At 41.4% G+C, this 24266-nt stretch overlaps 1 protein-coding gene across 3 annotated transcripts in view; it reads right to left on the bottom strand.

Annotated features, from left to right (window-relative positions):
* Window positions 1–24266, bottom strand: part of RNF130 (ring finger protein 130) — a 110287-nt gene that overhangs the window by 31816 nt on the left and 54205 nt on the right. For all 3 annotated transcript variants that reach the window (XM_037992580.2, XM_008015535.3, XM_008015537.3), the window contains exon 3: window positions 21693–21943. In XM_037992580.2, the coding sequence (XP_037848508.2) occupies window positions 21693–21943 (251 nt within the window). The remainder of the gene's footprint in view (window positions 1–21692; window positions 21944–24266) is intronic.

The raw sequence follows: 24266 nt of genomic DNA, 5'->3' as shown, positions 1-24266 counted from the left end.
AGGATTTTTGTGTCTATGTTCAAGGACATTGGCCTGCCATTTTCTTATTTCATTGTGCCCTTGCCTGGTTTTAATATTGGAATAATCTGGGTCTGGTAGAATGAGTTAGAAAGAATTCTCTCTTCTTTCATTTTTTGAAATAGTTTCAGAAGAACTGACATTAATCATCCTTTATAAATTTGATGGGATTTGGCAGTAAAGCCATCTGCTCCTGGGTGTTTTGTTGAGGGGTCATTACTATTTATTGCTCTGTTCATGTTTTCTGTTTCTTCTTGGTTCAATGTCGGCAGGTTGCATGTGGCTAGGAATGTATCCATTTTCTCTAGGTTTTCCAGTATGTTAGTGTACAGTTCTTCACAAACCTCTGATGATCCTTTGTATTTTGTTGGTTTCAGTTGTAATGTCTCCTTTTTCATTTCTGATTTTATTTGAGGCTTCTTTTATTCTTCATCTTTTATCTATTGAAAAAACCAACTTTTCATTGTGTTGATCCTTTGTATTGTGTTTTTAGTCTCTATTTCATTTAGTTCTATGCTGATCTTTATTATTTCTTTCATTCTACCAATTTTGAGTTTGGTTTATTCTTGCTTTTCCAGTTCCTTGAGGTGCATAACCAGGCTCTTCATTTGAAATATTTCTAATTGTTTGATTTAGGCATTCATTGATATAAACACTTCCCTCTTAGCACTGCTTTTGCTTTATCTTGTAGATTTTGGTATGTTTTATTTCCATTTTCATTTATTTCAAGAACTTAAGAAGTATCTTTCTTAATATGTTCGTCAACCGTATGGTAGTTAGAGATCATGTTGTTTAGTTTCCATGCAGATACTATTTCCAAAGTGTGTCTGGTTATTCAGCTTTATTCCACTGTGTTCTAAGATGCATGATATGATTTCTATTTTTAAAAATTTGTTAAGACTTGTTTTGTAGTCTAATTTATAGTGTTTCTAAAGAATGTTACATATGTTGAGGAAAATGTGTATTCTGCAGCAATCTGATACAGTGTTCTGTAAATGTCTGTTACGTCCATTTGGTACATTACAGTTCAAATCCAATGTATTCTGTTAATTTCTGTCTAGATAATCTGTCCAATGCTGACAGCAGGTGTATTAGTTTGTTTTTATGCTGCTATGAGGAAATACCCCAGACTGGGTAATTTACAAAGAAAAGAGGTTTAATCAGTTCAGTTCTGCATGGCTAAGAAGGCCTCTGGAAACTTACAATCATAGCAGAAGGCACCTCTTCACAGGGCAGCAAGAGAGAGAATGAGTGCCAGCAGGGGAAATGCCAGATGCTTATAAAACCATCCCATCAGATCTTGTGAGAACTCACTATCACAAGAACAGCATGGAGTTAATCGCCCCAATGGTTCAATTACCTCCACCGGGTCCCTCACATGACACATGGGGATTATGGGAACTATAATTCAAGATGAGATTTGGGTGGGGACACAGCCACCCAAACCATATCAGCAGGGTACTGAATTTCCCAATCATTATTGTATCGGAGTGTATCTATCCCTTGAGGGCTAGTAATACTAGTTTTACTTATTTATGAGTGCCATGGTGTTGGCTGTATAAATATTCTGAATTGTCATATCCTCCTGCAGAATTGATCCCTTCACTATTATCTATTTACACTGTCTTTTTTACTTTTTTACATAATGTCTGTTTTATCTGACATAAGAATAGCTATTCCTACTTGCTTTTGCTTTCTGTGTGTGTAGCATATCTTTCTCTATCCCTGCACTTTCAGTCTATCTGTGTGTCTAGGTATCACACAGTTGTGTCATTTTAAAAAATCCATTCAGTCAGGCTGTATCTTTTAAGTGGAGCATTTAATCCATTTAGGTTCAAAGTTAACAATGATACATGACATTTTGTTCCTGAAATACATTGTTATACAGCTGTTTTCTAAATTCTTTATTTTTTCTTCTGTCTTTGTAGTTTCATGGAGTTCTGTCATGGTGCCAGTTGATTCCTTTCTCTTCTTCGTGTAATTGTTTTATGAGACTTGTGAATTTTATACTTTCATGTGTTTTTATGATGGCGAATATCAACCTTTTGTTTCCATGTTTGGGACTCCTTTGAGCATTTCCTATAGTATTAGTCCAGTGGTGATGAATTCTCTTAGTGTTTGCTTGTCTGAGAAAGACCCGATTTCTCCTTCATTTACAAAGTTTATTCTAGCTGGATGAAAATTTTTCTCCTTGTAGCACTTTGAAAACAGCATTCCATTCTCTTCTGGCTTGTGTAGCATATCTTTCCCTATCTGCTGAGAATGTCTGTTGTTTGTCTGATGGAGCTTCCTTTATAGGTGACTAGGTGTTTTTCTCTTGTTGATTTTAGAATTTTTTCCTTCACACTGACTTTGAGCAATCTGATGACTATATGGTCACGGTGAAGTCCTTTTGCAATGTGTTTGCCTGTTGTTAATCTTTGTGCCTCTTGTATCTGAATGACTACATGTCTTGCTAAACTAAGGAAGTTGTTTTCATCCAATACTTCCTTAAATAAGTTTTCTAAACTCCTTGCTTTTTTCTTCTTCCTCTGAAACACCAATGATTCAAAATTTAGTTGCTTTATATAGTCCATGCTTCTTGGAGGCTTCATTTGTTATTTTAAAGTCTTTCTTTTCTGTATTTTTGTGCAACCAGATTCATCCAAAACACTTGTCGTCAAGTTGTGAGATGTTTTTCTTCTATCTGATCTAGTTCAGTGACTCCCCCAACCTTTCTGGCACCAGGGACAGGTTTTGTCGGAGACAATTTTTCCACAGACTGGAGGGTAGGGGATGGCTTCAGGATGATTCAAATGCATTACGTTTACTGGGTACTTTATTTCTATTATTATTAAATTGTAATATGTAATAAAATAACTATACAACTCACCATAATGTAGAATCAGTGGGAGCCCTGAGCTTGTTCCCCCACAAGTACATGGTCCCATCTGGGAGAGATGGGAGACAGTGAGAGATCATTAGGCATTAGATTCTCATGAGGAACACTCAACCTAGATGCCTTGCATGTACAGTTCACAATAGGCTTCATACTCCTATGAGAATCTAAGGCCACCCCTGATCTGAGAGGAGGCGGAGCTCAGGCAGTAATGCTAGCAATGCGGAGTGACTGTAAATACAGATGAAGCTTCACTCACTCACCTGATGCTCAGCTCCTGCTGTGTGTCCTGGTTCCTAACAGGCCACAGACCAGTACCCATGGTCTAGATCCCTGTTGGGAACTCCTGGTCTAAATCATGGTTAAAGCTTTCAAATGCATTTTGTAACTCCTTCGATGAACATTTCATTTCCAGGAGTGTTTTTAAAATAAAAAACTCGTATTATTTGACATTTTGAGGATTTAAGGATCCATTGTTGGAGAATTACTGTATTTTTTTTGGGAGGGTGTCATACTTTTTCATACTTCCTATAATATTATATCGATTTCTTCACATCTACACAAATAACTGCTTGTCCTTATTTTTGAATTTGTTGTTGGACTGCACATTTTTTAATCCTGAGGATGTTACTATGACGTAATTTGAGTAGGACTGTTTGACTTCGCTTCTGGGTGTGTTCAGTAGCAAATACTCTATGATTTCCTTGGATATAATAACAACCTTAGTGTGGTGGATTTCTCACATGCTGGTTATAACAGTGGTGTATTGGGTGGGTGGGCTGGCTCATAACCTCCTGAGAAGCTGGGGTGGCATGAGCAACGGTGGTAACAGAAGTCATGAGAAGCTTTTCTTGTTCCCAAGTGCTGTGTACTTGTGTAAGCAGATGTTGTAATGGGCTGTGTAGGTCAACCTCAGGTCAGCAGCTGGCAGCTGCAGGTCAGAGCTGGTTGCAGTTGTAACAGTAAGGTTTATGACTTATCTTTGTTAACCAGGAGAAGTACTTAAGTGTCCCATGCAATGGGATGGACCAGGGAAAGCTCAGTGGTTTGGGTCTTACACTCAGCCTCGGGGAAGAGGAGGGGACTGGTGGGGAGAGGTGAAGCTGGGTAGAGCTAGACTGGGCAAGACAGCCATTTGGTCTCCCAATAGCAGGCACAACCACTGGCTCTGACAGGGATCTAGGGACAGTTGCCAGACCCTGCAGAAATGCCTAGGCAAAGATTAGAGTAACTGATATTGCACCAATGTCCCTACACAGGAAGGCAAAGGCAAACCGGCTGTTAAAACCAGGCAAACAGTATGGGACCTGCCTCTCTCTCACTCTCCAGAACCACTGGGACTCATTTCCTCATCCCAACCACAGGAATCAGAGAGACCATACAAAGCCTTCAGTCAGCAAAGCTGCCTTACGCAGTAAAACTTGCTACTGGGGCCAAAACTATACCTCTCAGGCAAATCTCCTGCTCCAGTCCCATGACGGGGGTGCAGGGGTCCAATTCTGGTGTCCAAAGCTGGAGGCCCAAGCTGTACTCATTTATCATTTCTGGCTGTGTGGGACCCTTTCCTACCAAAGACCCAGTGTTCCAATCCTGGCATGAGACTTTACAATGCTAACAGATGCTGCTGCTGCTAGGTCACAGGATTCCCACACAGCTTGCCATGAGCTAGGATTGAGAATGGAGTCCTCTTATCAGCCACCAGGTTTGGGAAAATGCATGAGATGCATCCCAGGTTGTTCCTTCTCAATGTCTCTCAGCTACTCCCTAAGTAAGATCGAGGGCTTGGGAGGCTCAAGGTGCTCTCCTGTGGCCTGGATTGTACAACTCCCCAATGGGAAGATGAACTGCAGAGGACACTCACTCCCCATCTCCTGTATTGGGGATTTTCTCAGTTTTTAGCCAGACTCTGCCAGAAGAACTGTCTCCGAATTTTCTCTTTCCCAATGTCTGAAATGTTCTGTTTAATTCCTGGGTTCCTTCTCGGATAAAAGTTAATGATGTGACTACGTGTACACTATTTTGCTTTTTCCAAGTGGGTTAGGCACGCTGGAAAAGCCTCTAATCTGCTGCTCTGGGGGAAACACCCATACAAAGACTGTGTTTTCTATTTCTGTGAATAATATCACTGGCATTTTGATAGGGATTACATTCAATCTGCAGGTCACTTCTGATAGTTATTGTCATTTTCACAATATTAATTATTCCTATCCATGAACAAGGGATGTCTATTTTTTGTTCTCTCTTCAATTTCTGTCATCAGTGTTTTACAGTTTTCCTCGCAGACACTTTTCTCCTCTTTGATTAAATTTATTCCTGGGTATTTTATTATTTTTTGGTGGCTACTGTAAATAAGATGAACTTCTTGATTTATTTTTCAGTGACTTAATTGTTGGTGTATATACATAGAACTGATTTCTGTATGTTAATTTTGTATTCTGCAACTTTATTTATTAGTCCTAAAAGAACTTCCAGTAATAACATGTTAAATAGAAATGGTGAAAGTGGGCATCCTGTGTTTTTCCACATCTTAGTGGACACATTTTCTGCTTTTCCACATTCAGTATGATGTTAGTTGTGTGTAAGTCATATATGGCCTTTATTGTGTTGAAGTATGTTCTTTCTATACCTAACTTGTTAAGAGTTTATATCATGAAGCCACTTATCAAATGCTTTTTCTGCATCTACTGGCATTACCATGTTTTTTTGTTCTTCATTCTGTTGATGTGATGCATCACATTTATGGATTTGCATATGTTGAACCATCCTTGTATTCCCTGGGATAAATCCCACTTGTTCATCATGAATGCTCTTTTCAATGTGCTGCTGGATTCAGTTTGCTGGTATTTCGTTGGGGGTTTAAAAATGCATGTTCATCAAGGATACTTGTCTGTATTTTTATTTTGTTGCATCCTCATATGGTATTGCTATTAGGGTAATGCTGGCCTTGTGGATTGTGTTCAGAAGAGTTCCCTTCTCTTCAATTTTTTAAAAATTAATTAATTAATTAATTTACTTATTTTGAGATGGAGTCTTGCTCTGTCACCCAGGCTGGAGTGCAATGGCGCAATCTCCGCTCACTGCAAGCTCCGCCTCCTGGGTTCACGTCTTTCTCTTGCCTCAGCCTCCCGAGTAGCTGGGACTACAGGCGCCCGCCACCACATCCAGCTAATTTTTTGTATTTTAAGTAGAGACAGGGTTTCACTGTGTTAGCTAGGATGGTCTTGATCTCCTGACCTCATGATCTGCCCGCCTTGGCCTCCCAAAGTGCTGGGATTACAGGCGCGAGTTACCGTGCCCGGCCTCTTCTCTTCAATTTTCTGGAAGAGTATAAGAAGAACTGGAATTAGCTCTTCTTTAAATGTTTGGTAGAATTCTGCAAGAAAGAAATGAAGTGCTGGACTTTAATGGGAGACTTTTAATTACAGATTCACTCTCATTACTCTTAACTGCTCTGTTTGATCAAGTTTTCTATTTCCTTTTGATTCTATGTTGGTATATGTGTGTGGGAAAATTTACTAGTGGTTTGTCAGTTTTATTTTTTCAAATATTTTTATTTCACTGATCATCTGTATTGTTTTAGTCTTTTTTAAAATTTTATTTCTTTTGGAGACAGGGTCTTGCTCTGTTGCCCAGGCTGGAGTACAGATTGGCTCACTGCAACCTCTGCCTCCTGGGCTCAAGTGATTCTTCCATCCAGCCTCCTGAGTAGCTGGGATTACAGGTGCATACCAACACGCCTGGCTTATGTTTGTATTTTTATTTCTAGAGATGGGGTTTTGCCATGTTGCCCAGGTTGGTCTTGAACTCCTGGACTCAAGCAATCAGACCACCTTGGCCTCCCAAAGTGCTGGGATTACAGGCATGAGCCACCATGCCTGACCTTTTAGTCTTGATTTTGCTTATTCCTGATTTGAATTTCATTACTATTATTATTATTATTTTTGCTTCTTCTGATTTTGGGTTTGCTTTGTTTTCACTTTTTTCTTTGAGACAGAGTCTTGCTCTGTCACCAGGATGGAGTGCAGTGGCATGATCTCAGCTCTCTGTAACCTCTGCCTCCTGGGTTCAAGCGATTCTCCTGCCTCAGCCTCCCAAGTAGCTGAGACTACAGGTATGCGCCATCATGCCCAGCTACCTTTTGTATTTTTAGTAGAGACAGGGTTTCACCATGTTGGCCAGGATGGTCTCGATCTCGACCTCATAATCGGCCCACCTTGGCCTCCCAAAGTGCTGGGATTACAGGCATGAGCCACTCTGCTCGGCCTGTTTTTGCTTTTATAATTCGTGAGATGCATCATTAGATTGCTTATTGCAAAACTTTCTGTTGTTTTGATGTAGGTGTCAATTGCTATGAACTTCCCTATTCAAACTGCTTTTGCTATATCCCATAGGTTTTGGTAGGCTCTTTTCATTTTATTGAAGAAATTTTAAAGTTTCCTTCCTAATTTACTCATTGATCCATTGGTTGTTTAGGAGCATGTTTGTAAATTTCCATGTACTTGTGCAATTCCAAAAGTTTCTATTGTTACTGATTTCTACCTTTATTCCATTTGTGGTCAGAAAAGATCCTTCATATGATTTTAATTTTTAAAAGGTTTTTAAAATTAAGAAACACCATCTGACTATATTGCCCAGGCTGGTCTCGAACTCTTGGACTCATGAGATCCTTTCTGCCTTACGTGCCCTAGTAGCTGGGACTACATGCAAGCAAAACTGAGTCCAGCTGATCTCAAATCTTTTAATTTTGTTGAGACTTGTTTTGTGGCTTAACATGTGGCCAATCTTGCAGAATACTGGTGATGAAAACAATGTGTATTTTGCAGCTGTTGTATGAAATATATCGTAAATGTGTTACTTCCATTTGGTCTAAAGTGCAGTTTACATCCAATGTTTCTTTATGTTTTTGAGATGCAGTATCGCTTTGTCGCCCAGGTTGGAGTGCAGTGGTGTGATCTCAGCTCACTGCAGCCTCTGCCTCCCAGGTTCAAGTGATTCTCTGCCTCAGCCTCCCGAGTAGCTGGGATGACAGGTGTGCATCACCACGTCTGGCTGACTTTTGTATTTTTAGTAGAGACAGGGTTTTGCCGTGTTGGCCAGGCTGGTCTCAAACTCCTGGCCTCAAGTGATCCGCCTGCCTTGGCCTCCAAAAGTGCTGGGATTACAAGTGTGAGCCACAGTGCCCTGCCTGTTTTTATCTGATACAAATATAGCCACTCCTGCTAAGTTTTTATTTCCCTTTGCATGGAATATCTTTTTTGCACCCTTTCATTTTTAGCCTGTATGTGCCTTTAGAAGTGAAGTGAGTTGGCCGGGCATGGTGGCTCCCCAGCACTTTGGGAAACTGAGGTGGGCGATCACCTGAGGTCAGGAGTTCGAGACCAGCCTGGCCAACACGGTGAAACCTCATCTCTCTAAAAATACAAAAATTAGCCAGGGATCCTGGTGGGCACCTGTAATTTATTCAGGAGGCTGAGGCAGGAGAATTGTTTGAACCCAGGAGGCAGAGGTTGCAGTGAGCCGAGATCGCACCACTGCACTCCAGCCGGGGAGACAAAGCAAGACTTTGTCTCAAAAAGAAAAAAAGAAAAGAGAAGAAAGAAGTGAAGTGAGTTTCTTGTAGGTAGCACATGATTGTGTTATGGTTTTTAAAGATTTCATTTCACCAGTTTATGTCTTTTAAGTGGTGAAATTTAATCTGCTTACATCCAAGGTTATTACTGGTAGGTGAGGACTTATTCCTGTCAATTTTTAATTGCCTTCTGGTTGTTTCATACATCCTTTGTTACTTTTGTTCTCTGCTATTGTTTATCATTAAGGTTTGGTGGTTTACTGTAGTGCTAAGATTTGATTCCTTTCTCTTTCTCCTTTGTGTATCTGCTCTCTACCAGTGAGTTTCATACTCTTGCATATCTTCCTGGTAGTGAATACTATCTTTTCCAGATATAAAACTCTCTCAAGATGGATAACTTCCTCAATTTTTGTCTATTTCACCCCCATTTCTGAAGCATGGCTTTGATGGACACAGTATTCTTTCTTGGCTAGCAATTTTCTGCTTTAAGCACTTTAATTCTATCATTCCATTCTCTCCTGGGCTGTAAGATTTCTGTACAAAAATCTGTTTTTAGTCTAATAGGGATTCCCTTATGTGACTTAATGCTGTTCTCTTGCTGTTTCGTGAACTCTTTCACTCCTGACAATTTGACTATAATGTGACACAGGGAGGATGTTTTCAGATTTACTCTTTGGGAACCACTGGGTTAACTGGATCTGGTGTCCATATATCTCCATAGACTTAGGAAGTCTTCAGATTTTATCAAATAGACTTTTAATGCCTTTCCCCTTCTCTCCTTCTGGAACACCCATAATACAAATATCTGCTTGCCTAATGTTCCATAAGTTTTGTAGGCATGCTTCATTATTTTTCATTCTTATTTCTTTTTTTGTCTCTGACTTGTTAATTTCAAATAACCTATCTTCAAGTTGAGAGATTTTTACGTATGATCGAGTTTGTTGTTGAAATTCTTCATTGTATGTTTATTCATTCACTGAATTCTTTAGCTGAAGGATTTGAGTCTTTCTTCTCTTTTGTTCGATATCCTGTTCACATTGTGAACTGTTTCCCCAACTCTGTTGATGTCTATACATGTTTTCTTGTATCTCTCCGAGTTTCCATATGATCATAATTTTGAATTCCTTTTCTGGCAATTCATTGAGGTTTTTCCTATCGTAGTGTGTTACTAGGGAATTAGGTTCCTATGATGGCGTCATATTTCCTCATTTCATGTTTCTTGTGTCCCTGTATTGATGTCTGTGTATCTGGTGGAGCAATCACTTCTTTCAAATTTTCTAGAGTGGTTCTCCTGAAGAAAGATTTTCACCTACAGTTTAGTCTTAGTGTGCCAGTTGGGAAGGGTGCGGTGACTATGTTTCTGGATAGGTGCAGTGGTACAGTGTTTGTGCAGTTTCAGCTGAATTCAACATCAGCAGTCCCCATGGATGTCTCAGTGGTATAGGCTGTGGATGTTTGTGGCAGTGGTGTAAGTTGTTATCCTTTCAAAGGCCTTTGGGGACCTACTATTCTTGTTTTCCCCACAATGAGGAGACTTAGCCAAAGTGATCCCTGTTGGTGTGAACTCTGATGTTACCTATAAGAAGCTGCAGCAGCACTGGATTCCAGGAGCACGTGCTCAGAATGACTACGGGACCATGTCCTAGGCTCAGTCTCACAAACCTATCTGTGGCACCTGTGGCAAAGTAGGATATATGCTACCCACACGGTCAGGATCTGTGACTGTGAGGTACTCGCTAGAAGTAGGATATATGCTACCCACACGGTCAGGATCTGTGACTGTGAGGTACTCACTAGAAGTAGGATATATGCTACCCACACGGTCAGGATCTGTGACTGTGAGGTACTCACTAGAAGTAGGATATATGCTACCCACACAGTCAGGATCTGTGGCACCTGTGAGGTACTCACTAGAAGTAGGATATACGTTACTCACACGGTCAGGATCTGTGACTGTGAGGTACTCACTAGAAGTAGGATATATGCTACCCACACGGTCAGGATCTGTGGCACCTGTGAGGTACTCACTAGAAGTAGGATATACGTTACTCACACGGTCAGGATCTGTGACTGTGAGGTACTCACTAGAAGTAGGATATATGCTACCCACACGGTCAGGATCTGTGACTGTGAGGTACTCACTAGAAGTAGGATATATGCTACCCACACGGTCAGGATCTGTGACTGTGAGGTACTCACTAGAAGTAGGATATATGCTACCCACACGGTCAGGATCTGTGACTGTGAGGTACTCACTAGAAGTAGGATATATGCTACCCACACGGCCAGGATCTGTGACTGTGAGGTACTCACCAGTAGCTTGGACCTAAGGGTCTACATTGTGGCTGTGATTCTATCCCTGGGAGTTAGGGTGTAACACTGGCCTGACTAGGTAGAAGGGGCATTCTGGAAGTTTGGGTCAAGGGTCTGGCTGCAATTCAGGAACACGAGCCAGCAGGGCTCAGTGGCAACTAGGGTCCCACGGAATGAAGCACCATACACTATTGACTATAGACCCTGGGATGGCAGGGCCTAGCAGTATCTTAGATCTGTGAAGTCCAGTGCAATGACAGCAAGCATCCCAGCTTAGGGGAGCAGAGCTGTTGTGTGGACCCAGTATGGGATGGGGGGATAGCACAGTGATAATTCCACTCTCCAAGAGGAAGGTTATCTAAGCAGCTGAGCTTCTTGAAGACTAGCACAGGTTCAAGCAAGCAGGGTACTAGAGTTCTGTGGCCTGTAAGGGCAATGTGTCTCAGCTCAGTCACTGCTCTATTTCTCTGGGACATGGTGTACTACATCAGCTCATTCCTGGCATACACAACAGCTCAGTGTGGCCAAGGCATCAATTCCCCAAAGGATAAGTGCTGCTTCAGCTCAGACCCAGGGGGCATACTCTTTTGGGTGGGCCAGGCACCATTTCCCTGGGATGCTGGGAGCTGCTTCAGCTTAGGTACTGGGATGTGTGATCACTCTGGAGGGCCAATGCACCACTTCCTGGGATGCATGGCGCTGCTTCAACTGAGGCACTGGGGAGGCATGACTGCTCTGACTGTTCAAGGTACTGTTTTCCCAAAACGCAGGATACTGCTTCAGCTCCCGTCCAAATCTGTGCGGGAAAGGATGGGAGAAGTGGCTCCATCTCTGCTTGGCTCCTCAAGAACAGAGCCAACAGTTGCACCCAGCTCAGCTTAGAGACGTGGGGCCACTGTGCTGGGGTGGTTTGGTGGCAGCTTAGCCTCAGGGACAAAGGAGAGCCATGACTACTCGCCCCTGGAGCAAGACACACTTCAGTCACAGCTCCAATTCCAAGATGGTATAGCACAGCAGCTGTGTGGGCCGCCGGGGTTGGGGCACGGTGCCAGCTCCTTCTCTGTGGGGTGCATAGCCAGGTGGACTCAGCTGGGCTTAGTGCCTGCGAGGACTGGTGGGAACCCCAGTGGTGAGGTCTGCACGTACCCACAGTGTTGAAGGGGCTGCTGGGATCCTCTCACTTACCTCCTTACCACAGTGAGTTCTTCCTGGTTCCCAGCTGATCCTGGTTAGAGGATGGGACAGTAGAGGCCCAGCATTTCCTTCCCATCTCTATGTGGCTATCTCTGTGGCTATCTGAGACGTCTGCGCTCTCAGAGCTTCTGTCATTCCTCGGATGCACTTCTGTACTCTCCCTCTGTTATTTTCATTAAGTTGTTTATTTATTGTTCAGGCTTTTTTTGTGAGGAGGACAAGTTCTAAGGATTTCGAATGGGTCATTTTCCTAAGGTAACTCAGATCTGGGTTATTATTATTATTATTAAGGAATTTGAGGAGATTTTACAAGAATCTCACTGCTTCCATGTTGTTCAGATCAGAATGCTACCGGCAAGTTTTGAACAGAAAAGCTCCTGATGCTGTCTGAGGCCTGGAGAACGACAATCTTCCCTCCGCAGGAGGCCCAGGTGGGGTCTCTAACATTTCAGAGACAAGAAGAGCCTGAATTAGGCAAGTAGCAGCAGGGAAAGAAAGGAGAGCACAAAGTCAAGAAAGATTTAGCAGGTAAAACCAACAGAACCTCATGACTGACACGGAGGCACGCACGAAGAGGGGGGTTTGAGGAGAGGTGCCCCCAGACTTCTGGCTCGGTGACGAGCCGTGTGAGAGTGCCTGCCTCACACTGCATTATGGAATAGCCAAAAGCAGAGAGCAGGTGCTGGTGGCGGCAGTTCAGTCTTCAGCAAGCTGACGTGAATGCATGTAGGGTATCTAATCAGAGACCTACAAATATTTAGATATATCATATTTTCCACCTCTGAACTCTGAACACCTCTTACAGCAAAAGGACAAAATCTCTCTTCTCTGTGTTAGGTATTAATGTCAATACCTTCACTGCAATTTTTCTTTGGACTTAGCTTCAGTACTACTACCTTCTTCTGAATTATCCTTTGAGTTTTTAATCAGTCCTTCAACATTTCCCAGCACTTTGTGACAGGTAAACCTGTGACAGGCGTAAGTGTCTATGTATGTGTGTATGATCTGATCTCTTACTGGAATCTGTCTAAAAGCCACTGTTTTTACAAATAATTTTTCATTCTAAGTCTATCTGCACCCTGCTAACTCTCAAGCACCTAAGATGAGGCGCAAAATTCTTTCATGCATATCGCTTTTTATTAAGGTCTCTTACCTTCACCTAAATTCCATGCCATTAAGCCACTGTTTTTCAAGGTGTGGTCCATGGGACAGATGCATTAAACCTACCTTGAATGCTTAATAATGTATAATAATAAACTTGATACTAAGGTTTATTCGGTACATAACATGTGCTAGGTACTGTTCTAAGCCCGTCACAGGTACTGACTCATGTTATTGTCACCATCATCTTATGGGAAAAGAACTGTATTATCCCATTTTACAGAAGAGGAGATTGAGGCAGAGATTAAATAATTTGCCCACATCAAAAGCTGGTAAGTAGGCCCTATCCAGACTTGCTGAATTAAGGGGAGGAAAGATCTTGGAAATTCGCAATTTTAAAAAGTGCTCCCGGCCGGGCGCGGTGGCTCAAGCCTGTAATCCCAGCACTTTGGGAGGCCGAGACGGGCGGATCACGAGGTCAGGAGATCGAGACCATCCTGGCTAACACGGTGAAACCCCGTCTCTACTAAAAATACAAAAAACTAGCCGGGCGAGGTGGCGGGCGCCTGTAGTCCCAGCTACTCCGGAGGCTGAGGCAGGAGAATGGCGTAAACCCGGGAGGCGGAGCTTGCAGTGAGCCGAGATCCAGTCACTGCACTCCAGTCCGGGCGACAGAGCAAGACTCCGTCTCAAAAAAAAAAAAAAAAAAAAAAAAAAAAAGTGCTCCCGCCCCCAAAAGGAGCTCTCACATGATTCTTTTGTATACTAAAGTTTGAGACTCACTGAACTAAGTACAAACCCTAGTTTCAAAGCATTTTCCCGTAACATGCTACCCACTTACTGATATTCTCCGTACTTCACACTGTGCCCTAATCCTTTAATAATAAAACTCCTCAAATTTATACCTCATCACACAGAATGTTAGAAATGACAAAACCACAGAAAGGCATCATTTTACAAAGGAGAAAAACCAAGCCCCAGAAAGAGGTGAGGTGATCTGCCTGAAGTTACTAAAAGTATTCAGACTAGGACCACAGACATTCTTTCTACTCCAGTTCTTCCTCCACTGTAAAATGCTGAAAAGACTTTCTAGAGCACACAGCTTGAGGGGTTTGTTAGGGGCCAGATTATCTTATCTCATCTGGTCAAAGCTGCAACAGTAAACACTATTCCATATTTGAAATCGAAGTGGCAAAATGTTTGAATTGGCAGAAAACAAGTTAAAACAATGCATACGGCTTAATCTAACAGGAATAGTTTGTTCAAAGCCAGATGGTTCAGAGTATATTAAGGACAGGTCACTTTGATGAAATTCATCTCAGGTTTCACCATTCAGTAATCAGAACTCTCCCACAGAATTAGAGTAAGTCTGTATCTGCACAGAGTAGGGTTTTCTTCTGGTAAACACTAGGGAAATCTAGGTATAGAATCTTTCCCCAATGCAAAGTGCCTTGTAGTCTTCACCCTCCTTCATTCATTCACCACCACTTTTTTCCGTTTTTTTTTCTCAAAAGAAGCATCTGTTAACTCTTTTCCAAGACACCATCTGCCTGTGCCCGGATCACTCCTCTCCTCTCTACATAACCTTAATTTATTAACATCATCTTCCTTTGTTCTTCAACATTTCCTCCTTTCATAGCTCCTTCTCCCTAAGTCTCTTGCATCCGAAAAGAATCATATATCACTCCACTGCTAAAAAAACTGTACTGATGGCCTGGCATGGTGGCTCACGCCTGTAATCCCAGCACTTTGGGAGGCCAAGGCGGGCGGATCACCTGTGGTCAGGAGTTCGAAACCAGCCTGGCCAACACGGCAAAACCCCGTCTCTACTAAAAATACAAAAATCAGTCGGGTGTGGTGGTGGGTGCCTGTAATTCCAGCTACTCGGGAGGCTGAGGCAGGAGAATGGCCTGAACCTGGGAGGCAGAGGTTGCAGTGAGTTGTTATCGAGCCATTGTACTCCAGCCTGGGCAACAGAACAAGACTCTGTCTCCAAAAAACAAACAAAAAAGTACTGATTATAGAATAAAGTCTAACTTTCTTATGTGATTCATGCCCTTCATAGTCTAGTGACAATTTATTCATCTAATATCAGTTCAACAGTCACAAGGCTCCTGCCCACTATTCCTGATGTTCCAGTCATTCAACTCTTTCATCTCTCTGTGGAAAATGATCTGTTTGCCTGACTCTCCTTCATCTCCATCTGATGAAGTCTTATTCATCCTTGAAAATTCAGCTCCAAGGTCACTACCTACCTTCTCTGTGAAGTGTCCTTGACTCACTGAGAGTAACATCATTCTGCCACCAAAGAATAACTCTTATACCACACAGTATTTTGACTGCATCTGTCATTCGAACAGAAGGTAAGCTCATTCTTGAATTCATTTAAATATTTACTGAGGCAGTGTGATGTGCCAGGCCCCATGCTAAACTCCAAAGGATATAGAAATGAATTATCTTCCAAAGACTATGATCTTAAGAGCATATTTTGTGTTTTAAAAAAAATCAGATCTTAAGCCTCTGACACGTAATATTTAGAAGGCATATAATACAGTCTCTGTAAATGAAAAGTGTTATTTATTTACAAAATAGCAGGACATTAAAAAGAAGGTATCAGAGTATCTTCAGTATCTTTTAAAAACTGGTAAGACAATAACTTCTCAGCTCAAACATCTGTTTCCCCTTTCCAGTTCTTTTGGAATTGTTAATCCTTAAGAAACATAATGAACAAAATTCACTCTGCTATCTGAAATGACAAAAGAAGTCTGTTTTGGGGCCATATAATCCTTTTCTGTAGGACAAATCTTGGCAGTATATACAATACTACTTCTCTCCCAATTTGGAAGAAAAAAAAAAAAAACCTTTTGAACCCACCATTTTTCAAAGATGAACTGTACTCATGCAAAGTTTTAGCTTTTCTCTGACACAGGAATGTTCCATGTATTTCCACACTCCCCTGACAGGCAAATGCATTCTCCAATTAGCTACTCACTGACCTTTCATGATGAAAATAGGCAGTAGGAGTGTACTTCATTTCAGCCACCCTGAGATATTTACAAAGTCAAACAATATTATATACACATGTTATGGCAAGAAGTTTTTACAAATTTTAAATACCTTTAAAAGCATACGCATTTAAGAATACATTCTAAATTCAGGTGTCCATTAAGTTGTAGAATATTTTACATCTGCCCCATTCCTAAACAGTAAAATGAAAACTTCATCGTTCTGCTTTAGAAACCAAATTTGACCACTTTGAAATTAAAGGTGCAATATTAACGATGTAACTGTTAAACATTTTACATGTTTCAGAAAATCCTTAAGCATTCATTCAAACTAAAGGTAACAAACATCTACCCTTTTGTGTAAAATAACTATCACTGACTTAATTCAACAGTGACATTTAAGTTTACCATCAGTGAGAATCTGAACTATCTAGACCTATAGATAGTAATTAGATGCATTCTGACAGTTTTCCAGGAAGAGCAAACCACAGACACTCAGCCAAGCATTAGATTCTTATATCACACGTAAAATGTTCTCAGTTGTGAGCATTTTACTATATTTAGAAAGTTATTTACAACGTATGGACCTCTTTGGCAACATGTTCTACAAGAAGAACTGCTTCATGGTAACAGTTTGTGGGGGCTGGGTGTGGAGGTTCATGCCTTAATCCCAGCACTTTGGGAGGCTAAGGCAGGAGGATCACATGAGGTTGGGAGTTTGAGACCAGCCTGGCCAACATGGTGAAATCCCATCTCTCCTAAAAACACAAAAATTAGCCAGGCATGGTGACGGGCACCTGTAGTCCCAGCTACTCAGGAGGCTGAGGCAGGAGAATGGCTTGAGCCCAGGAAGCAGAGGTTGCAGTGAACCAAGATCACGCCACTGCACTCCAGCCTGGGTGACAGAGCGAGACCCAGTCTCAAAAAACAAAAACAAAAACAGTTTGTGGGAGAAAATCAGAGTCTGTCCTTAAACTCAATGGTTTTCCTCTGCTAATATTCTGGCTTCTCTTTTAAAATAGCCAAAGGTTTCAAGCAGTCTAGCTGTTGCCACCTTCTTGTTAGACTTTAATAAGCTAAGCTTTTAAGCCACATAAAAATTTCATCAAGCATTTGCCAGCCTTAGGGAAAACGGAAGGAGGAAAAAAGGTCAGAACATCACTTTCCACCACAGTAGCATCTGGAGAGAGACGCTTTGGAAGGATCCTGCATGCAGTCAGCCGCAAAATAAACGCTAGGAAACAAGCTTGCTGTTTGTGGCCTGCACCAGATGGCGATTACGTTTACTCCTTCATCACCCGGAGGCCCCACACTGGGTGCTAATTAAAGCACTATCTTCCAATAGCAGGCTCCTGGGACAGCTGTGAGCCTTTGTTCCAACGTCCTCGGGTGTGCTGCACGCAGTCCACTACTACAGGCTTGCCTGTCAAGAACACCACTTCACAGCAGCTCCTTATCATTTTACTTTCACTATTTCATATGTCGACATATTTTAAAAACAAATCTTTAGTTGTTTTTTGTTTTTTGTTTTTTTTTTAACTATTACATGTTATAGGAGGGAAAAGGAGGTGGGCTATCTGGGGTCCTCAAGACATGAGAAACCGGTGGGGGGTTCCAAGCTTCCTTACTTCCCCCATAGATCCCTGACAATGTGCTGCAGAAGCCTCCAACCTGGAACTGCCAACAGGACCAGAGCACCCCCACCACCCCGCCCCAGAAAAAGCCAAGAAAAGCCCAACTCCTCTAGCCAAAGTACCAGGAGAAGAACGGCCTAACATCAGAAAACACCTGCGGTAACGCTCATTCTACTCCAGCCAGGCGCCAAAGGAAAAATCACCATCCCCCTCCCGCCCTGGTCTCACAGAGCCCGGTGGGAACAGGCTCTCCCAGCCCACTCCTCAGGAAGGAAACTGTGCACACTGGTCTAATTAACATCCAGAGAACACGCCACCCAACAGCAGAATATTTTTTCCAAGCACCAAAGAAACACTGACTAAGACAAACCACATCCTAGATCATAAAACCTCAAGAAACAGAAGGGGACTGAAATCATAGAGTATTTCTCTGAGCATAATGGAATCACACTAGAAATCAGTAACACTAAGATAACAGTAAAATCTTGGCAGGGCACGGTGGCTCACACCTGTAATCCCAGCACTCTGGGAGGCCGAGGTGGGAGGATTGCTTGAGGTCAGGAGTTCAAGACCAGCATGGGCAACACAGTGAAACCTCATCTCTACCAAAAAATACAAGTTAGCCAGACATGGTGGCATACGCCCATAATCCCAGCTACTCGGGAGGCAGAGGTAAGAAAATCACTTGAACCCGGGAGGTGGAGGTTGCACAGAGCTGAGATCATACCACCGCACTCAGGAAAGGAATAAACATAATGAAGGAGTAAACGTAATCGCCATAGGGTGCAGGCCACAAACAGCAAGCTTGTTTCCTAGCATTTATTTTTAGTAGAGACGGGGTTTCACCGTGTTAGCCAGGATGGTCTCGATCTCCTGACCTCGTGGCTTGCAGTCTGTATTTTGTTTTGTTCAACCTCTTAACAAGGTCTTCGAAAAGCAAAAATTTCTACTTTTTATGAATTTTATTAATTTTTTCTTTTATGAATTGTGCTTTTGGTGTCAAGTCTAAAAACTCTTTACTTATCCCTAGATATCCCAAAGATTTTCTACTATTTTTCCTGAAAGGTTTATATTATGTTTTACATTTAAGTCTGTGATTAGTTTATTTGAAGCCTTTGCTGTTTTCTAAAGTAAGAATTAAGGGCTATAAATTCTCTCTCAACACTTCTTTAAGGCTGTGCCTCACATATTTTGACATGCTATATTTTCATTTTCATTCAGTCCTATGTATTTTTTTCTTTTGAGATTTCTTTTATCTATACATCATTGAGAAGTATATTGCTAAATTTCCAGTAGTTTAGAGATTTTACTTTTTTTTTCTCCTTTTGAGAGAGGGTCTTACTCTGTCACCCAGGCTGGAGTGCAGTGCCACGATCACAGCTCACTGCAGCCTCTGCTTCCCAGGTTCAAGCAATTCTCGTGCTTCAGCCTCCTGAATGGATGGGGACACAGGCGCACGGAACCCTGCCCAGCTAAGTTTTTGTGTTTTTAGTAGAGATGGGGTTTGCCATGTTGGCCAGGCTGGTCTTGAACTCCTGACCTCAAGTGAACCATCCACCTTGGCTTCCCAAAGTGCCGGTATTACAGGTGTGAGCCACTGCGCCCGGCCCGTGATTCCACCTATTTAACATTCTTGAAATGACAAAACTATAGAGATGAGAAACCGATGAGCGGTAAATTAGGGAAGGGGTTTGGTTATAAAAGAGCAGCACAAGGGACCGTTGTGACAGAACTGGTCTGTATCCTGACCGCGATGAGCAGCACAAGGGACCCTTGTGACGGAACTGGTCTGTATCCTGACTGTGGTGTTGGTCTCGTGAATGTACGCATGCGACAAAACTGCACAGACTAAAGACAGACACACACACACACAAATAAATACAAACTAAACTGGAGAGGTGGGGAGATTTCAGTGTATTCAGGAAGATCAGTGGATTGTATCCATGCCAATTTCCAGGTTATGATACTGACCACAGTTATACAAGATGTTATTACTCAGGGAGAAAATGAGTGAAGGGTATAAGAGACCTCTTTGTATTTGTATTATCTCTTACAAATGCAAGCAAATCTACATTTTCCCGAAATGCATATAACCTGAAACTAATCATGAAGGGACACAAGACATCAGATAAACTCAAATAGAAAATAATTGATCTGTACTCTTCAGAAACGTCAATGTCATAAAACCAAGTAAGAAGAGACAACTGAATGCAAAATCCAATGAGCTCCAATCAATCCAGGATTTTCTCTGCTATAAAGGTCATTATTGAGCCAGTTTTACAAAACCCAAGAAAGGTCTATCAATCAGATAATGTATTATATCAATGCTAATTTACTGATTTTGATAACCACACTATGGTTATGTAAGAGAATGTTCTTGTTTTTAAAAATATATAACAAAGTATTTAAGGGCAATATGGCATCATATTTCAAACTTACTCTCAAATAGTTTTGTTAAGGTATATATACAAAGGCTGAGGATGGTGTTTACACCCATAATCCCAACACTTAGGGAGGCCAAGGCGGGAGGATCGTTTGAGCCCGAGTTTGAGAGCAGCCTGGGCAACACTGCAAGACCTGGTCTGTGCAAAAAATTAAAAAGTTAGCCAGGCATGGTGATGCATACCTTTAGTCCTAGCTACTCAGAAGGTTGAGGCTGGAGGATTGCTTGAGCCCAGGAGTTGGGGCTGCAGTGAGCCATGACTGCCACCACACTCCAGCCTGCGCAAGGCCCTGTCTCTTAAAAAAAATTTTTTTTAAATTAAAAAAGTATAGATACATAGAAAATAAAATATAGTAAAACATTAACAGCTGTAGAATCTGAGTGAACGGAATACTTGACACTTATCTTGCACATTTTTGTTAAGTCTAAAATTACAAATACAAAAATTATCAAAATAAAAAATATTAAAAGTGCACATGCAGAGCCTGGCACATAAAGCTTCAATAAAGTACAGTGTTTGGGTATTTTATATCTACTTTCAGATGAAGAAAGAAGTTGAGATGCTAAATAAACTGTCCGTCAGGGATGAGGGATCATGGGACACCGGCGGTACAGGAGGGATGTGAGCTGAGACCGGTTCCATGCCAAAGTCTGTGCTGCTTCCACTAGAAAGAGGAAGGATAAAAATCCCAGTGTCCCTGTCCCCACAGGGATTTGAATGTACTGTATTAGGAGGAGATAGTGTTACACAAAAATTGGTTTAAACCACTCTCCAAGCAAGTCACTTCTTAGTTTTCCACATGCAAAGTCTAGGATAGGGACCTAACAGCCCGAACCTCGCTCCTAGGGTGGGTATTCTGTCCACAGCACATCAAACAAACGTAAGTTACAAACTGAGAGCCACCGTCTCCAGGCCCTCGTACCAGGGAAGCACACTGCTTTTGCTAGGTTTATTCACTCAACCCAAATTCCCTGAGCACCTCAGATGTGCTGTCAACGGAACTTCTAGGATGAGTATCCAGAGAAATGTGTTCTGTTGGTCCTCCCCACTCACCCTTACCAACTATGTCTGAGCTTGGATGACAGAGGTTTTTCACTGATTTCGTCTTCTAAATAGACAATACTTTTCCAGTTCAAAATTCACATGGGAAAGAATTTCACACAGGAAGGGTTTCGTAGTGTGAAGTCTCCCTAAGCCCCCTCCTAGTTCCCATTTCCAGACACATCCAAAGTTACTAGTTTAAAAATGCAACTATGTGATATTTCGCCAAATTAATAGAATTATCTAGATAACACTATGATATCAAGCTATCTACCTGAATAGACTATTCTAGGGGATCACAACAAATGTAGTACCCTTTAGGTTATTTTAAATATCCCTTAAATACTTGTGTAGACATTTTCAACATATTAAAATGACTGAGTAAGGTAACAACATTTTTTAAAAGAAAAAACATGTTAGTAAGATGCATGGACACGACAGATGTCTGTGAACTCTGGCTGGTAAGAACCAATCACTGTTGAGTACTGAGCTCACCTGGTTCCTGTCGCGTGCATTTGTGTACCTGATCTTCTGAATGAAGTAGAATATGAGCCATGCTGAAGAAATAATCATCAAAACAATAAAGGATATTGACACGAAGACTAGAGAGCCACGGCTGAAGTTCTTCGGTGGCATTCGAGTTCCAACAGCTATTGTCATTTGTACAGAGATGTTTTTCTCCAGATAACTCAAAATATCCTTACCCCTCAATTCTGTTATCATGACAGCAATAATATCTCCAGTGCCTGTAATATAAAATAAATATATAACTCAAGTGACATTTAAAATTTATAGAAACATCAAATACATAAACACACTACTTAGGTAACTACCGTAATATCTGGTAATGGAAAGGGCATGGGAACTCCACTTCTCAACTGAAATGAAGCTGCAGCTGGGTATGCTGGCACCAAGTGGGAACATGTAATTTGTTGTGTGGTACTTAAGACTTAAACAGACATAAGGCATAGAACGATTGCAGTGTTAAGAACCATATTAACTTGTCTGACAACTACATTTAAAAAAGAGTATTAAACCAACCAAATGTGACAACAGACAGCAATATAACATTATACAGCAACAGAAGTGTATCAACATCATGGTAGATTTACACTGTAAAATCTTTTCTATTTTAAAATGATCTTCAGAAAGTCTTAATTCCTTAAGAAATGGAGTAAAGTGCTGTTTTTATAGCATAAATTGGTACTTCTTGCACTAATCTAGGAACATTCATGGAGCACCCACTGTCTGTAGAACTAGTGCAAGGAACAAAAACAAGTACAGGATACCACGCTTTCTAATCTCACCGAGACGCAGGACACACAGCTAGTAACAGAACTACAAAGTGCCAAATGGTGGTACCTTTTATTAGTGACATCTGAAACTAACTTGGGTCTTACGTTCAGACTTGAGTGGAGCGAGGCTCCTTGCTAGTTTACCCCAGAACTCTTCTGGAAATCAAACGTTCCAGAGACAGGTCCAGGCTTTAACATTCTGGACTAGTTTGGCATCAAAACACCTCCAGCCTCTAACAGTTGTCCAGAAGTCTGCCCACAGTCACAGGCTATGTAAGTTAATTACGACGATGGTCTTAAGTTGCTTTATAGTTACCTAGATCTTTCCGCTATATAATTTCCAGAAGTAGTAACATTAGAGGAATTGAATATCTATTCCTATGGACAGCAGGAAACTGCTATCCCTTTCCTCCTCCACAAAATAACTTCCCAGTGTCTTTTAAGAAAACAGAGAAACTTCTATCAATCTATCAGCAACTGTCCTTTCACAAGCTGAAGCTGCCAGTGGCAACATATAACTTCTACATTTGCCTTCTCCAGAGAGCCCCTAAGAGGGACTAGGGGTCATTAGAAGGGAAATAAATATTTTATTTTGGGAAAGATAAAATTATAACCACTTATTTGAATCTGAATAAGGTTTGTACATACAAATGTAAACCACCAAAACAAACAAGCGAAAGTCCCCAAAACTTGTCCTTTTCAATGTTTCTTCAATGAATAACACATTGAAATACTTTGGTTTTACATGTTTCATTTATCATATTTAGCTAAAAGAACCACTGTGTTACATGCAGTCACAGAAGACTACATGCAACTGAAAAATTCAACAAGGCTGGGTGCAGTGGCTCATGCCTGTAATCCCAGCACTTTGGGAGGCTGGGGCAGGTGGATTGCTTGAGCTCAGGAGTCCAAGACCAGCCTGGGCAACACGGCGAAACCCTGTCTCTCACAAAAACAGGAAAATTAGCCAGGCATGGTGGCACGTGTCTGTGTTCCCAGATACTCAGTACTCCTCCTCATACTCCACCCCTAAAGCCTGAGGTGGGGGATCACTGGAGTCCAGGAAGTTGAGGCTACAGTGAGCTGAGATCACATCACTGCATGCCAACCTGGGTGACAGAGTGAGACCCTTAAAAAAAAAGAAGACAAATGTAACAGTAAAAGGAGTTTTACAGAAAATGTAACCCAGTGGAACATATGCCTTTTTACTACCTTACTCAAAAAATTCTTACAGCCACTTTATTAGAAGAGCAGTTTATCAGAATACTGATTAAAAATCCACAAAAAAACTATAAAATTAAAGCAAGCAATAAACATCTAATTAACATCTAATTACCTTCCTGAAATAAGAGTTTTGATCAGTAAGTTAGAGACAATCATAAAATAATGCTAAGCCACTTTAAATTTCCCTTTAGAAATCTCTTTTAAAATGTTGTTCAACAGGCCATGATCTGTGGTATAAGATACCAGGTATGGCTATAAAGTAACTGAGACGGATCCCACAAACAACATATGACAATCAGTCTCATTGCTTTATAATCACACCAGGTACAAATGGTTTTAGAAATCAGTTGAGGCTCCCTCTTGAAGACTCAAGCTGGAAAAGGAGTAGGGAAAGCTGAACAGGTAGCCAAAGAAACCAATCCATGTAATTCTATTCAAAGAACACTAAATAAGAACACCAACTAATTTCAACAGGGAAGCTGTTTGGGAAAAGAAGTGTGTAATTATTTCAACCATCCATTCAACAATATTTACTGAACACATACTATGG

This window comes from Chlorocebus sabaeus, chromosome 23 (assembly GCF_047675955.1).
Source record: "Chlorocebus sabaeus isolate Y175 chromosome 23, mChlSab1.0.hap1, whole genome shotgun sequence".
In the NCBI taxonomy this organism is placed as follows: Eukaryota; Metazoa; Chordata; class Mammalia; order Primates; family Cercopithecidae; genus Chlorocebus; species Chlorocebus sabaeus.
Note: the sequence above shows the minus strand (reverse complement) of the source record. Positions and strands in the feature narration are given on the sequence as shown.